Below are 15,717 nucleotides of genomic sequence, written 5' to 3' on the forward strand. Positions count from 1 at the left end.
TTTTAATGACCCTTTGCTTTCTTCATGTATGACGTCCATGACGTCATTCCACAACTCGTCTGGTCTTCAGTCATTAGTATTCAATGCGTCAAATCTATTCTTGAGGTGGTCTCTAAATTCAGGTGGGATATACTCAAGGTCATACTTTTGCTCTCGTGGACTTGTTCTAATTTTCTTCAGCTTCAACTTGAACTTGCATATGAGCAATTGATGATCTGTTCTGTGGTCAGCCTCTGGCTGTGTTTTGACTGATAATGTTGAGCTTTTCCATTCAGCATCACAGCAACACATAAGCCCCCACAGTATGACAAACTGACAGACACGTGGGGGCTAGAAAGATACAGAGCCCATTAATCTGTTATATAGGAGTTCCATCATTAAACCAATGAAAGGGTGTTTTCTTTTCAATCTAGAAGTACGCATAGAGAAATGAATGGAAAAGACACAAGTGGTGCTGCTAATATGTAAAAGTAAGGAGAACCTATACAGCTTTGGCTTTGAATACAGGTAGTTCCCAATTTACGACTGGGTTCCATTCCAATGATTCCGCTGTAAGTCTGTTTTGACACAAGTCCAATACTTCTTTTTTTTTTCCTTAAGTTTTCATTAGTATTGCCTTTTATTATCAGTATCTTTATAAATCCAGTCTTTGTCTTTGGGGGTTGGAAACATTGCATATAAACTTATGGATATATTTTAATACACACATGAAGTAACACACAAATCATAAAAACTTATTCCCACAATGAAGAACTGTTGGACAATGCTGGCATTCGGTCAGTTTTGGTAATAACTCCACTTGTGGAAAGCTCTGGATCATCCAGATTATCCCTAGCAATGGGGATAGTGTTTCTAGTCAGAAAACTAGTGAGAGTTGTCTGTATGGTCTTTTTCGTTTTCTCTTCATATGTTTTGCAGTGACATCTGACTGCTTCTTGAATCTGCCTATCTACTTTAGCAAAGCAATCAGTGTTTGGGCCCATGTTTTCAAGCAACTGAAACCCCCCTGATTTAGTTTAGAAGAAACTTCCGCTAATCCTTCTACTGTAAATCTTTTTGACAACTTCTCTTGTTCCTCTTCCCTCATTATTTCTTTGTTCTTCAGCATTTCTTCCTCTTCAAAATTCATTAAGTCCTAACGTGTCAATTCCCCTCCTTTGTGATCTATGAGCTGCTCCACGTCAGCAATATCAAGTTCTAAATTCAGCATTTTTACCATATGGACGATTTTCCACCAATCTCTTCCATCATATCATCCTGATTGAATGCTTACAGCATGTTCACATAACCCAGCAATTTTTTCCAAATCCCCTGCATGCATTTTCCTGTAACTTCCTCCCAGGAAGATGCAATGTTTCAGATACATTGAAGAATATTACAATGAAGTCAGCATCAGTGTTGTTAACAATGAATTTGAAATTGCTACGGCTGTCAGGTGCGTGCACAGTTCAATTGACGTACGTCGTTAGAGTTGAACGTTGTCTGACTTTCTATCCTTTACGACTCCCTACGCTGACACCGACACAGACTTCATTGCAGACCAGACCATAGTCTGCTATACAGCAGTGTTTTGAAGAGTAAGTCATAACACTGAACATCTGTGAGTGAATATCTGAGAACGGTAACATCAGCAAATTACATGCTGCAACACTGTATGTAGTGCACATAAAAAAATACGAAGTACAAAAAACAAAACAAAACAGTCATAAGTGCAGTTTGTCCTAACTCAAATACCTTGTAAGTTGGGGACCGCCTGTATATTGAAGGAACTAACTGGAAATTAACGATAGCAGAGCACGTTTTAAAGATAAAAACTATAAAATAATCCAAAAGCTTACGATATTAAAGAGAATGTATATTTTGAGATTAAAGTTCTGAGAAAATGAGAAGCTGAGATTTTCTTGGTAGTATTTTGGTAAGAATGCTTTGATTTAGGAAGATATGAATTGTACTAAATTAAAAAATACACAGAGTTCACCAAACATTTCTCCTTTCTTTTAACTTTTGTATCTCTTTAACCCAATACTTTGTTATTATTATTTTTAATTCCTATAGCTTATTTATTGCTACTCTTTATGCAAAGAAAAGTTTTCCATTTCTTCCCTGCTGGTTTATCTTTTTTCCCTTATTAAAAATTCACTTCTTTCCAAGCCTATTTCCTCTAAGAGATATATCCTAAAAAAGGAATATGGATTCATATTTGTAGTTTGAATAGCAGTAAACGTGCAGACTGAGTGGACCATTAGCAATGGTCCTTTACTGGGGGAAGAAAGGACTCCAATCTAACCCATTCGCATCACTCCAGGACAAAATAATTCAAAAGCAAAAAAAGGGAAAGGTATGGCACTTACCGAGACTCTGAGCATAGGCACCCTACTGCACACTTTCACATGCATACCCTCATTTCAATTTTATAACCACAGGAAAGGGGCTTTTAGTCCCATTTTACAATTAGTAAACTCAGACTCAAAGAATTTAAATAACTTGCTCAAGTCATGGAGTTGGGATTCAAACCTATGCTACTCCCACCATAACATGTTATTTCTCCAAAGGAACACAAAACACAAAGAAATACAGAAGCATCTGGTAATCATGAAAACTTCTCCTCTGCAATACTAAAACATAACTACTAACAACATTTTAACATTTTAAATTCCTGTTAGAGTTTTCAGTAAAATGGCTACAAGTTTAGAAAACCTCCTTAAATAAAAACCTCACACAAATAAAGGCCTTTGAGGCTTTTGTGGGACGTTAGGGTTGATGCTTTATACCATAAACACATCCCAACCTACGATCGAGATATCAAGATAAATCCCACTGACACATTTGTGGATTTCTGCATTTCTGCTCAAAAGCAACTGAAAGAAAGGCAACGCATATAGAGGTACAAGTCAGTCTCCTACCTTATCGACATTCATTCGCTTAAACGATGCCTGCAGAAGTTTAAAATTGTGAATATACTCATGCTCCAACTTGGCTTGAAACTTTACTTTCTTCAAACTAATGCAGCCTGGAAAAAGCATGTCCATGAACTGGCAATAGGCTGCTCCTGGAAAGAGACAAGAAAAGGACTGGTGTGAGTGTCACCGTACCCAGGTGTGATGAAGACTGCTAGGCAGGAAGGTAACCATGCTATGGAGCTGCTGTCACTCACACACAGCCCTCCTAGCCACGTGTGCGCCTCTCACCGCAGCTGTCTGCCTCCTTGTCTCCAGGGGATAAAAGGGACCATGCCTCGGCACAGCACCTGCCATTCTCCATTCCCAGACCCTGGGGTACTAACACGGTGTTCACCGGAGCTTCACCAGGCTCCATGAACAAGGAGCAGAACCTCATACTTCAATGCCCAGGAAATAAGGCTAAGATAGCCCTTCTTAGCTTCTACCAGAAAAAAGGAACATACTTCTTTTTTGTCTGGTTGCTACTGCTCAAAGTCATCAAAATACATAAATTTAAGAGAAAAACTGCAGAAAATTTTCAACATGAGAGAACTTACAAAAGCTCTCATGAAATGTATAGTTCAAAACACACACCACCTATGCCCAAACTCTTTTATATCCACCTTGTGAGTGACTTAGGTGAAACTGTAAAACTCAGTGATCTCGTACCCAAAACTTGTGTACCAGTTTGATGCCAGTCCAGAGCAATGGGGTTCCTATGTTGGCATGAAGGATGAAGACCTAGACACTGGAACGTACAGAGGTTTAGAGTCACGCTGTTTATGACTGAGAAACAAACAAGACAAACATTCAATAGTCCACTGAGGAAATGGCCCGAGGAAAAGAGGTTTATCAGTAAGTCCTTGATTTTTTTTTTTAATGAAGAGCTCTTAGAACATGGCAATTTCAACTAGAAAAATCTTGCAGGACCATATTTATTGATTCATCTCTCCTTAACAGTAAAGGCTAAAGGCATTTCGGAAAAAAAAAAAAAAAATCAAAGGAAGAATGGCAATTGAGTGGCAAGAAAAGGAACAAGTAATCACTTTTGTTTTTTTTCTTTCCTTCTTCACTGACTCCAGATCTCTCTGTTGGTCTCCAGAATGTGCCAGTGATAAGCCCTTCTGGAATAGAAAGGACCTCCTCCCATCCCTTGCCATCAAGGCTTCTATGAGGATCCTTTCATTCCATTCAGGGAACTCAGCTTTAGTTAGTTAGAAAACACCCACTCTGTCACTTATGTCAAATAAATGTCTAGCATCCTTCACTGAGATAGGAATACACAGAAGGGAGAATAAGAAACCAGGGCCCTAAGGATTGTTGGAACAGGAAATGCTGGGGCAACTCATTCTTTGTAGGTAAAGTGATGAAACATAGGCCGGAATAAATATCACCTCCAGAATCATCTCTCCAATGCTTGCCCTAAGTTGCCAATACTCTGAACATTAGTAAGTTCCTAGTCAAGCAGATGAGGGTCTCTTAAAAATAAGACAAAACATAACAAAAAACATTGGCAAGAGAAACATCATGATCTGGGGGAATTCTTACAGTCATCATCCAATTATTCAGCTCTTCTTTTTGAAGTACCACCAGATGAAGCAAATTCCAATTAGCCACTCTAACATTATTTTATACAGATGAGATCTGTCTAACACCCAAACCAAACCCGTTGCCACCGAGTTGATTCCAACTCATAGCAACTCTACATGCAAGTACAACTGCCTCATAGGGTCCCCAAGGCTGTAAATCTTTACCGAAGCAGGCTGCCACCTCTTCCTCCTGCAGAGCAGCTGTTGGGTTCAAACTACGAACCTCTCGGTTAGCAGCCAAGCTCCTTGTGTCTAATACAACTGTCTCATTATCTGCTCTTCAAAGAGTTATTTTCACTTTTGTAGAGTTCAGTATAAAATTTACCTACTGAGACCCAAATATCTGTACATACATACATACTTACAAACCAACCAAAGCACTCACTTTTCAAATTAAGAAAGTAGCACACAGCTTTTAAGTAAAAAAACTATTGTTCAATACACACTGAAGGAAGAGAGAGAGGGAAGGAGGAAGGGAAATCACCTCTAATATCATCATCCAGAAATAATCACGCAACTAACACTATTAATGTTCTACTGTATACAGTCTAATCATTTTTTTTTTTTTTTGGTAAATATATTTTTTTCCTTAAAAATGTGGTCATACTGTAAAACTGTGATTACATATCTACTTTTTTTAAAAAAACAAAACAAAAAAACCCCACTTTTTAAGGAAACTTTTTCTTTTTTTTTAACCTAACAGACCATGATTCCCCTTCTGGGTCACTTAATATTCTCTGCCAACGTTTTTACTAGCTTTCTGATTTTTATATCAGCTTAGCAACTTTCCTAAGCCAAGATTACATAAATATTCATGTGTATCTTCTTCAAGTACTTTTATGGTTTCAAATTTTACATTTAAATTCTGAATCCATGTGGAGTTTATTTTGGTCTATGACAAAGTATAGCTCTAATTTTAGTTATTCCAAATGTTAGTGGAAATCTGTCAGTTTTGGCTCCCCAGCATTTGGATACCTCCTATTTGGGGAGACGCTACAGTACCCCACCTCCAGCATGGCAGCTAAACGCGGGCAGACATCCCTTTCTCCACCCCCGGCAGGAGGGAGAGACGTAGGCTCGTGACCTGGCTCTGCCTCCTGGATGTTCCTTCCTGGGTGTCAGAGTCTTGAGGAGTGAAAGAAACTCCCAGGGACCATTAGAGTTTGGTCATGATGGGGTGGCGGGATCTAGAGTCCTAAAGCAGAGGCAGCAGCACAGTGGTTTCCCAACCACACTGCTCCTATGGCAGTAGGGAGGCTGTTACAGGCTCCTCAGCATCCTTTGATTCCTGTTAGCTTCTGAGCTTGGTTCCCCAGTGTTTCCACTGACTCTCAGCTACCCAATATCCTTCCTATAAATTCCTCTTCTGCTTCAGCTTGCCAGAGCTGGTTTCTGTTACTTTCAACCAAAAAAGCTGGCAAAGTTAGCTTCGTGTTGTACACCATTTAATAAAAATAATTTTCCCCATGGATTAAAAGCACTATCTTTACCATGTATTACTTTTTTAAAAAACATGCTCTTAGCTCTTTGGCTAGACCTTAAATTGTGAATTTTAAAGTCTGTCCCTGCGATAGTTCCATACTCTTAGCTATTTAAACTCTATAGAATGTATTGCTATCTGTAGAAAAACTTACCCTCTTAGAATTTTCTCATACATTTATCTCCTTTACATTTCTGAATTTGTTATACATGGCATATAGAAAACAATAGTTTTAAAAGATGTCATTTATTATCTAGCCATTTAATAACAGAGCTTTATTAAGATATAATTCATTTCATACCATAAAGTTCAACCTTCTAAAATGTACAATTTAAATGGTTTTAATGTATGTACTACCACTACCACTATCTGATTCTAGAACGTTTTCATCACCTCAAAAGAAACCCCATACCCATGAGGAATCACCCCCCATTTTCCCCTTTCTTCAGCCCCTGGTAACCACTACTATATTTTCTGTCTCTATGGATCTGTCTGTTCTGAACATTTCATATAAGTGAAATCATACGCTATGTGGCCTTTTGTGTTTGGCTTCTTTCACTTAGAATGCTTTCAAATTTCATCCATGTTGTAAGCATGTTATCAGAATGTCAGTCTTTCTATAGCTAAATAATATTCCACTGTATTAATACACCATATGTTGTTTATCCATTCATGAGTCAATGAGCAAATACTGTATGTTTCCATTTACATAAACTAACTGGAATAGGCAAATGCAGGGAGATGACAGTTCATTAGTGACTACCATGGGCCCGGGCGGGGCGGGGGGGGGAACAAAATGAGCAGTTATCCTTTCCTTAAGGGGTAATGAGTTTCTGCTTAGGGTGATAGAAGACATTTGGAAATGGACGGTGGTGATGGTTGCACAACATAGTGAATGTAACTAACATCAGTGAATTGTACAGCTAAAAATGGCTAAAATGCCAATTTTTTTTGGTAACATCTATTTGCCCACAATAAAATTTAATAAATAAATAAATTGGGAAACTTTCCATATTTTTTGAGGGTCTAGCAGTTTAAGCACTGAAGTAAAAAATGATTTGGTTGAATCCTAATTGCACAATTTACTACCTGTGTGTCCTGGGCTTTTCACATCTTCCCTGTGCATTTCAGAACCACATGAGCATTAAACAGGCTGAATAAATGATCTTCATTAAGCAATGTGAAAAGGATGTACCACATCATCATTTCCAGAAAAGGGCATATTGAACAAGCGTTTAGGTATTATATCGTATGTCATATATTCTAGAATCAAGGGAATCCCTAAGATCTCTCAAGAAGTACTGCCTTTCAGAACTGTGTTGAAAGCTTGCCGCTGTTGCTCTTGAGTATTTCCATTTGGGCATTTTCGACTTCTCGTTCCCCAAATCTTTTAGGGGACATGCCTATGAGACACCATGAAAAGGATACACTGAAATTAATTGTTGCTACCAAGAAAATCTTAGAAGGGGCTCTTTTGGGGGCAGGAAACTCTACCAAAGTCTAACTCAAACAAGTGTGTAGTATTCTGGTTCCATCAAAGGCCAACCCTTGATGTGTGCTCTAGATTACATCTCATGGATGCCACTCCTGAAACTGTCCTCACTCTCTCCTGAAATATCAGTTTCTCTCTGTATGGATTATTCCTACAGTGTGAAAACATGCTCTCATATCGTTTGACTTAAACAGAATAAAACAAAGAATCTTCCTTGATGCCATATCATCCTCATGTTACTGTACCTCTTCTTCACAGCAACACTTCTTGACAAAATTGTCCCTATTTCTATTGTTTCATCTATCATAGTCTTCCAGCTGAACATGTTCTTGTCAAGGTCACCAATAATCTCTCTGTTATTGACTCTAACAGTTACCTTTCTTTCTTCGTCCTACTGAACCTTGTTGACCACTCCCCATCCTTTCTTCCTTAACTGTAATGACAAAACAGGCACCAACTAACTGGTAAGTTTAGGGATTATTGTCACTGTGCTGGAAGTTTCAGCCAGCCACAGGCCAGAATGTTCCTCTCCATTAGGTATACAGTTTTTTGGGTCATTTCATTATCCTTGCAAGAATGTGACCTACATTTTGCACGGGCCCCACTTTCATCATATGTATCAGGGTTACCATTATTCATGTCCCTCCCCTGCTGTGTATACTACAGTGGTTTCCTATGAAACCACTATAAAATCCAAACTCCTTCCCTGGCTGACAGTGCCTATGATCAGGCCTCTGCCTAGAGTCCTTGACAGCTTCTCTTTAGGAAGTGCCTTTCATACTGACTTCCTGGTGTTTCTAGAACACTTTAGCTTTGTTTCTGTGCTAGGACCTTCACACAAGCTGTTCCCTCTGGAACATTACTTGGCCGGCTCCTTCTTTCCATTCAGATACAGACTTGGATGTCACCTCCTCAAAGAGACCCTCCCTTAGCATATAATCTGAAGTGGTCCTCCAGTCACTCTTAATCATCTCATCCTGTTCTATGTCTGGTATTTATTTGTTAATTCATATGTTGGTTTGTAGTTTATCTTCCCTCCTTGCGCTATAAGGCTCAAGAGGGCTTGTACTTTCCCTGTTTTGGTCCTCTCTGTATCTAAGCAGTACCCAGCATATAGTGGGCTTCAATAAATACGTGGTGAACAAATGAAGGCCTGCAGGTCGTAGCAGCTGAACCATCAAACTAGTTGCCATTGAGTTGATTCCAACTCATGGTGACCCCACGTGCTTCAAAGTGGAACTGCACTCCACAGGGTTTTTTTGAAGGAGATTGTTAGGCCTTTCTGGTTGGGTTTGAACTGCCAACCTTTTGGTTAGAAGTTATTTGGACCATCCAGGGACTCCTGAACCACATAAGGGGTGGTAAATAGTAAAATTCTAATGCTACCGAAGCCTCAAGTAAGAGGTATTACAGGAAGAGTTGCCATATATTCTTTTAAGAATCAATGGGGTATAAATGAACAAAAACAAAACAAAACACTAAACTGAATTAAGAACAAGTCTGGAGACCAAGTCTGCAGAAAAGGGAAAGATAAGCTACAAAATGGCTAAACGTAAGATAATGTACTTAGGTAAAACTAATCCAGATTATAGGATGATGTGCTCATCAAGAGACTAATTATGATGGGCTATGCTCTGAGCCCATCGGCTCAAGGTATTGCTACAGTTACAAAGGTCAACAAGACTTGGAAGTGATCAAGAAATAATCAGCACAAAGGAAATTATTACATGTTTGTACAATGCCAGTCGGTGTCTGCACCTGCAGTCCTAAGAATGCTTTCAGTTGTTATATATCAAAAGAAACATAATGGGGCTGAAAAGTTTCGGAACAGAAATCCGAAATGAACAGTTGGGGACTGTATTAAAGTAGACCTCAAAAATGAATATCTACACTTATGATATTTGGGGATATATGACTGGTCTACAAAATCATGAAAAGATCATCTTGTTTTCACCAGATCCCAAGACCACAACAATAGAGTAATACCAGGATAAACAGGCTTTTTAGAAGGAAATTTCTGGATAACAAAAAGGAAATACTACTTAACAATAATAAATTTATGGAATATATTATTCCAAGAAGTATAAGAGACAAAAACAACCATGCTTGTATAAAATCTGTTTGAAGTTTTCCTATCTGTTTTTAACATAGTAGTCTTATGAGGTAACTATTTTTATTACCATCACCTTATTTTACAGATTTGGGAACAAGGCTCAGAAAGTCTTCTAGTTAGTAAGCAGCAGAAGCAGAATTTAAACTGTGGTCTGAACTTTAATTTTTTTTTTTTTACTCTTTCCTCTTCTCTATGCTGCTTCCAGGAAATTATAAATGAAAAAATACAATGGTTCAAAAAGTTTGGCAATTTTTCGAGGTTGTAAATCTATGATGAGTTACAAAGGAAATGGCGAGAGAGCATATGAACTGTTGAGGTAGATGGCAAGGGTGTCAGTGAAGCTTTTCCTATTACAGGAGAATCTTGGTCAGGATAAATAGATCATTAATTTGCCCCAACACAATAGCTTTATATTTAGTGTATATACTCACTTAAGAATTTAATTTTACATATGATGTATATATAAGATACATATGCAGTGCTATACACACACACACCATAGAAGAACGAACAAATCTGTCTTGGAAGAAATACAACCAGAATGCTCTTTAGAAGCATGGATGGCGAGACTATATCTCACATACTTTGGACACGCTGTCAGAGGGGATCAATCAGTCTCTGGAGAAGAACGTCATGCTTGGTAAAGTACCGGGTCAGCAGAAAAGAGGAAGAACCTCGAGATGGATTGAGCCAGTGGCTGCAAGAATGGGCTTAAACATAACAATTGTAAGGACGGCGCAGGGCCAGGCACTGTTTCCTTCTGTGGTACACAGGGTCACTATGAGTCAGAGCTGACTTGACGATACCTAAAAACGCCACATGCACACCCATCTTATAGCTGTTAAAATCTCACAGCACTTTTACAAAAATGCGAAACGATCTGTGGAGATGATGTCAAGCCATATTGGGTTCTGCCATAAACAGCTACTCAAATTGCTCATCTGATTTTCCCAAGGGCCAATGACCTGTTGTACAGAGATGCTTATATCATCAAGTTACTTAGTTACAACTTTCCACTTTTCATAATCTTGCTTGATATTAATGGATGGTTAGAAGAAATGACAGCCTTAATTTACTGGACACATCTATGCAATTATAGTCATCATTACAGGAATCAATAGAGGTAAATGATTTGTAAAAAAGTACATTCTCTCAAGCTAATATCAATGAGGAAAGGAGAGATAAAGAGAGGGGTTGGAGAACTGGACTGTTGGTTTGTAGATCCAAGCCTTAATTCTGAACAGGCTGCGACGTGTCATCATGCTCCTCTAGGCCAAAGGTATTCTTATGTACAAAATGTCAGGGTTGGGTAGATCTCTAAAGTCTAAAATGGGATGGTTCTGTAATTCAAAGTCTGTCATCAACTTCTATTTTCAGGAATACTTGATGGTTCTGCTACTTAGGAGACAATAATGCTTCATCTTCACCTGACTTAATCATCTGCCAGTGCTCTACATCCTAGCCACCACCATCTTCTGTCCTAATGAATGTGAGAGGAAAGGCTAGCATCCTGCTGCACCTACAGGCATAACTTTCCGGTTCAAACACGCCCTCTCCAGATTATAGCTCTGGTGGCCTCTAACTTCCATGTTCACCTCTTTGAGCTCTTGACCCTGAGACATTCAGCAACATATTTTCTGTCATCTTTAACATTTGAATATAAAAAATTATAATGTATCTGTCATATTGGGATATTATTTTTATGCCGTAGTGACAAATTCATTCCCATCCTATTTCTGCATTCAGCCCTCCCATTCCTTGAACTGATGTTGCTGCTGAGCCATATCTGTTATCAAAGCCCAAATCTCATGCTGAAGGAAGTATTTCCTTGGGACATCAGGGCTTACTAAAAAGGAAAGTAAGGCTGCAAAACACAGGGCTGGATATTCCAATACACCAGAAGAACTCTCTGTACCTATACAAATACAAGGTTTAAAGAGTTTAATGGCAATTGTGAGAAAATGCTTTGAAAGAGGAACATTTTAAAGGACCTGAAAATCCCAAAGTTTAACTATACCATTCTAATCCAACAAAAGACACCATTAAATTTCACTGATTAGACAGTAGATAAGAACTATTCTAGGTGAAGGGAAAGACAACACACTATACAGGGGAGGTCAGCACAATTGGACTAAACCAAAAGCAAAGAAGTTTCCTGAATAAACTGAATGCCAGTGAAGCAGGGGCAGGGGTCTGGGGACCGTGGTTTCAGGGGACCTCGAAGTCAATTGGCATAATAAAATCTGTTAAGAAAACATTCTGCATCCCACGTTGAAGAGTGGTGTCTGGGGTCTTAAACGCTAGCAAGCAGCCATCTAAGATGCATCAATTGGTCTCAACCCACCTGGCTCAAAGGAGAATGAAGAACGCCAAGGACACAAGGCGATTACGAGCCCAAGAGACAGAAAGGGCCACATGAACCAGCGACTACATCATCCTGAGACCAGAAGAACTAGATGGTGCCTGGCTACAACCAATGACTGCCCTGACAGGGAACACAACAGAGAACCCCTGAGGCAGCAGGAGAGCAGTGGGATGCAGACCCTAAATTCTCATAAGACCAGACTTAACGGTCTGACTGAGACTAGAAGGACCCTGGTGGTCACAGCCCCCAGACCTTCTGTTGGCCCAGGACAGGAACCATTCCCGAAACCAACTCTTCAGACATGGATTGGACTGGACAATGGGTTGGAGAGGGATGCTGGTGAGGAGTGAGCTTCTTGGATCAGGTGGACACTTGAGACTATGTTGGCATCTCCTGCCTGGAGGGGAGATGAGAGGGTGGAGGGGGTTAGAAGCTGGCAAAATGGACATGAAAAGAGAGAGCAAAGGGAGAGAGCAGGCTGTTTCATTACAGGGAGAGTAATTGGGAGTTTGTAGCAAGGTGTATATGGGTTTTTGTGTGAGAGGCTGACAATTTGTAAACTTTCACTTAAAGCACAATAAAAATTATTAAAAAAACCCATTAAATTGGCAGTAACTCTGTGTTGTTTTTTTTAAATAATTTTTATTGTGCTTTAAGTGAAAGTTTTACAAATCAGGTCACTCTGTCACATATAAGCTTATATACACCTTACTACATACTCCCATTTACTCTCCCCCTAATAAGTCAGCCCGCTCCCTTCTTCCAGTCTCTCCTTTCGTGACCGTTTTGCCAGTTTCTAACCCTCTCTACCCTCCTATCTCCCCTCCAGACAGGAGATGCCAATACAGTCTGAAGTGTCCACCTGATACAAGTAGCTCACTCTTCATCAGCATCTCTCTCCAACCCATTGTCCAGTCCCTTCCATGTCTGATGAGTAGTCTTCGGGAATGGTTCCTGTCCTGGGCCAACAGAAGGCTTGGGGACCATGACCGCAGGGATTCTTCTAGTCTCAGTCAGACCATTAAGTCTGGTCTTTTTAATGAGAATTTGGGGTCTGCATCCCACTGTTCTCCTGCTCCCTCAGGAGTTCTCTGTTGTGCTCCCTGTCAGGGCAGTCGTCGGTTATGGCCGGGCACCATCCAGTTCTTCTGGTCTCAGGATGATGTAAGTCTCTAGTTCACGTGGCCCTTTCTGTCTCGGGCTCATAGTTATCGTGTGACCTTGGTGTTCTTCATTCTCCTTTGATCCAGGTGGATTGAGACCAATTGATGCATCTTAGATGGCCGCTTGTTAGCATTTAAGACCCCAGATGCCACAGTTCAAAGTGGGATGCAGAATGTTTTCATAATAGAGTTTATTATGCCAATTGACTTAGAAGTCCCCTTAAGCCATAGTCCCCAAACCCCCGCCCTTGCTCCACTGACCTTTGAAGCACTCAGTTTATCCTGGAAACTTCTTTGCTTTTGGTCCAGTCCAGTTGAGCTGACCTTCCCTGTATTGAGTATTGTCCTTCCCTTCACCTAAAGTAGTTCTTATCTACTAACTAATCAGTAAATAACCCTCTCCCACCCTCCCTCCCTCCCCCCTCTCGTAACCACTAAAGAATGTGTTCTTCTCAGTTTATACTGTTTCTCATGATCTTATAATAGTGGTCTTATACAATATTTGTCCTTTTGCATCTGACTAATTTCACTCAGCATTATGCCTTCCAGGTTCCTCCATGTTATGAAATGTTTCACAGATTCATCACTGTTCTTTATCGATGCGTAGTATTCCATTGTGTGAATATACCATAATTTATTTATCCATTCATCTGTTGATGGACACCTTGGTTGCTTCCAGCTTTTTGCTATTGTAAACAGTGCTGCAATAAACATGGGTGTGCATATATCTCATCATGTAAAGGCTCTTACTTCTCTAGGGTATATTCTAAGGAGTGGGATTTCTGGGTTGTATGGTAGTTCTAACTTTTTAAGAAAACGCCAGATAGATTTCCAAAGTGGTTGTACCATTTTACATTCCCACCAGCAGTGTATAAGAGTTCTAATCTCTCTGCAGCCCCTCCAATATTTACTATTTTGTGTTTTTTGAATTAATGCCAGCCTTGTTGGAGTAAGACGGAATCTCATCATAGTTTTAATCTGCATTTCTCTAATGGCTAATGATCGAGAGAGCATTTTCTCATGTGTCTGTTAGCTGCCTGAATATCTTTAGTGAAGTACGTGTTCATATCCTTTGCCCACTTTTTGATTGGGTTGTTTGTCTTTTTGTGGTTGAGTTTTAACAGAATCATACAAATTTTAGAGATCAGGTGCTGGTCAGAGATGTCATAGCTGAAAATTTTTTCCCAATCTGTAGGTGGTCTTTTTACTCTTTTGGTGAAGTCTTTAGATGAGCATAGGTGTTTGATTTTTAGGAGCTCCCAGTTATCTGGTTTCTCTTCGTCATTTTTGGTAATGTTTTGTATTCTGTTTATGCCTTGTATTAAGGCTCCTAACGTTGTCCCTATTTTTTCTTCCATGATCTTTATTGTTTTAGTCTTTATGTTTAGGTCTTTGAACCACTTGGAGTTAGTTTTTGTGCATGGTGTGAGGTATGGGTCCTGTTTCATTTTTTTTCCAATGGATATCCAGTTATGCCAGCACCATTTGTTTAAAAGGCTATCTTTTCCCCAATTAACTGACACTGGGCCTTTGTCAAATATCAGCTGCTCATATGTGGATGGATTTATATCTGCGTTCTCAATTCTGTTCCATTGGTCTATGTGCCTGTTGTACCAATCAATGCCAGGCTGTTTTGACTACTGTGGCTGTATAATAGGTTCTAAAATCAGGTAGAGTGAGGCCTCCCACTTTGTTCTTCTTTTTCAGTAACGCTTTACTTATCCGGGGATTCTTTCCCTTCCATATGAAGTTGGTGATTTGTTTCTCCATCACTTTAAAACATGTCATTGGAATTTGGATCGGAAGTGCATTGTATCTATAGATGGCTTTTTGGTAGAATAGACATTTTTACTATGTTAAGTCTTCCTATCCATGAGCAAGGTATGTTTTTCCACTTATGTAGGTCCCTTTTAGTTTCTTGCACTAGTACTTTGTAGTTTTTTTTTGTATAGGTCTTTTACATCCTTGGTAAGATTTATTCCTAAGTTTTTTATCTTCTTGGGGGCTACTGTGAATGGTATTGATTCGGTGATTTCCTCTTCGATGTTCTTTTTGTTGATGTAGAGGAATCCAAGTGATTTTTGTATGTTTATCTTGTAACCTGAGACTCTGCGGAACTCTTCTATTCGTTTCAGTAGTTTCCTGGAGGATTCCTTTGGGTTTTCTGTGTATAAGGTCATGTCATCTGCGAATAGAGATAATTTTACTTCTTCCTTGCCAATCCGTATGCCCTTTACTCCTTTGTTTAGCCTAATTGCTCTGGCCAGTACGTCTAGCACAATGTTGAATAAGAGCAGTGATAAAGGGCATCCTTGTCTGGTTCCCGTTCTCAAGGGAAATGCTTTCAGGCTCTCTGCATTTAGAATGATGTTGGCTGTTGGTTTTGTATAGATGCCCTTTATCACGTTGAGGAATTTTCCTTCAATTTCTATTTTCCTGAGAGTTTTTATCATGAATGGGTGTTGGACTTTGTCAAATGCCTTTTCTGCATCAATTGATAAGATCATGTGGTTTTTGTCTTTTCCTTTATTTATATGGTGGATTACATTAATGGTTTTTCTAATACTAAACCAACC

At 39.4% G+C, this 15,717-nt stretch overlaps 1 protein-coding gene across 4 annotated transcripts in view; it reads right to left on the bottom strand.

Moving 5' to 3' along the window:
- MAPRE2 (microtubule associated protein RP/EB family member 2) overlaps nt 1–15,717 on the bottom strand; it is a 169,426-nt gene that overhangs the window by 48,649 nt on the left and 105,060 nt on the right. For all 4 annotated transcript variants that reach the window (XM_010586772.3, XM_064294616.1, XM_003406743.4 and 1 more), the window contains one exon: nt 2,904–3,049. In XM_010586772.3, coding sequence (XP_010585074.1) covers nt 2,904–3,049 — 146 coding nt within the window. The remainder of the gene's footprint in view (nt 1–2,903; nt 3,050–15,717) is intronic.

This window comes from Loxodonta africana, chromosome 11 (assembly GCF_030014295.1).
Source record: "Loxodonta africana isolate mLoxAfr1 chromosome 11, mLoxAfr1.hap2, whole genome shotgun sequence".
Lineage (NCBI taxonomy): Eukaryota > Metazoa > Chordata > Mammalia > Proboscidea > Elephantidae > Loxodonta > Loxodonta africana.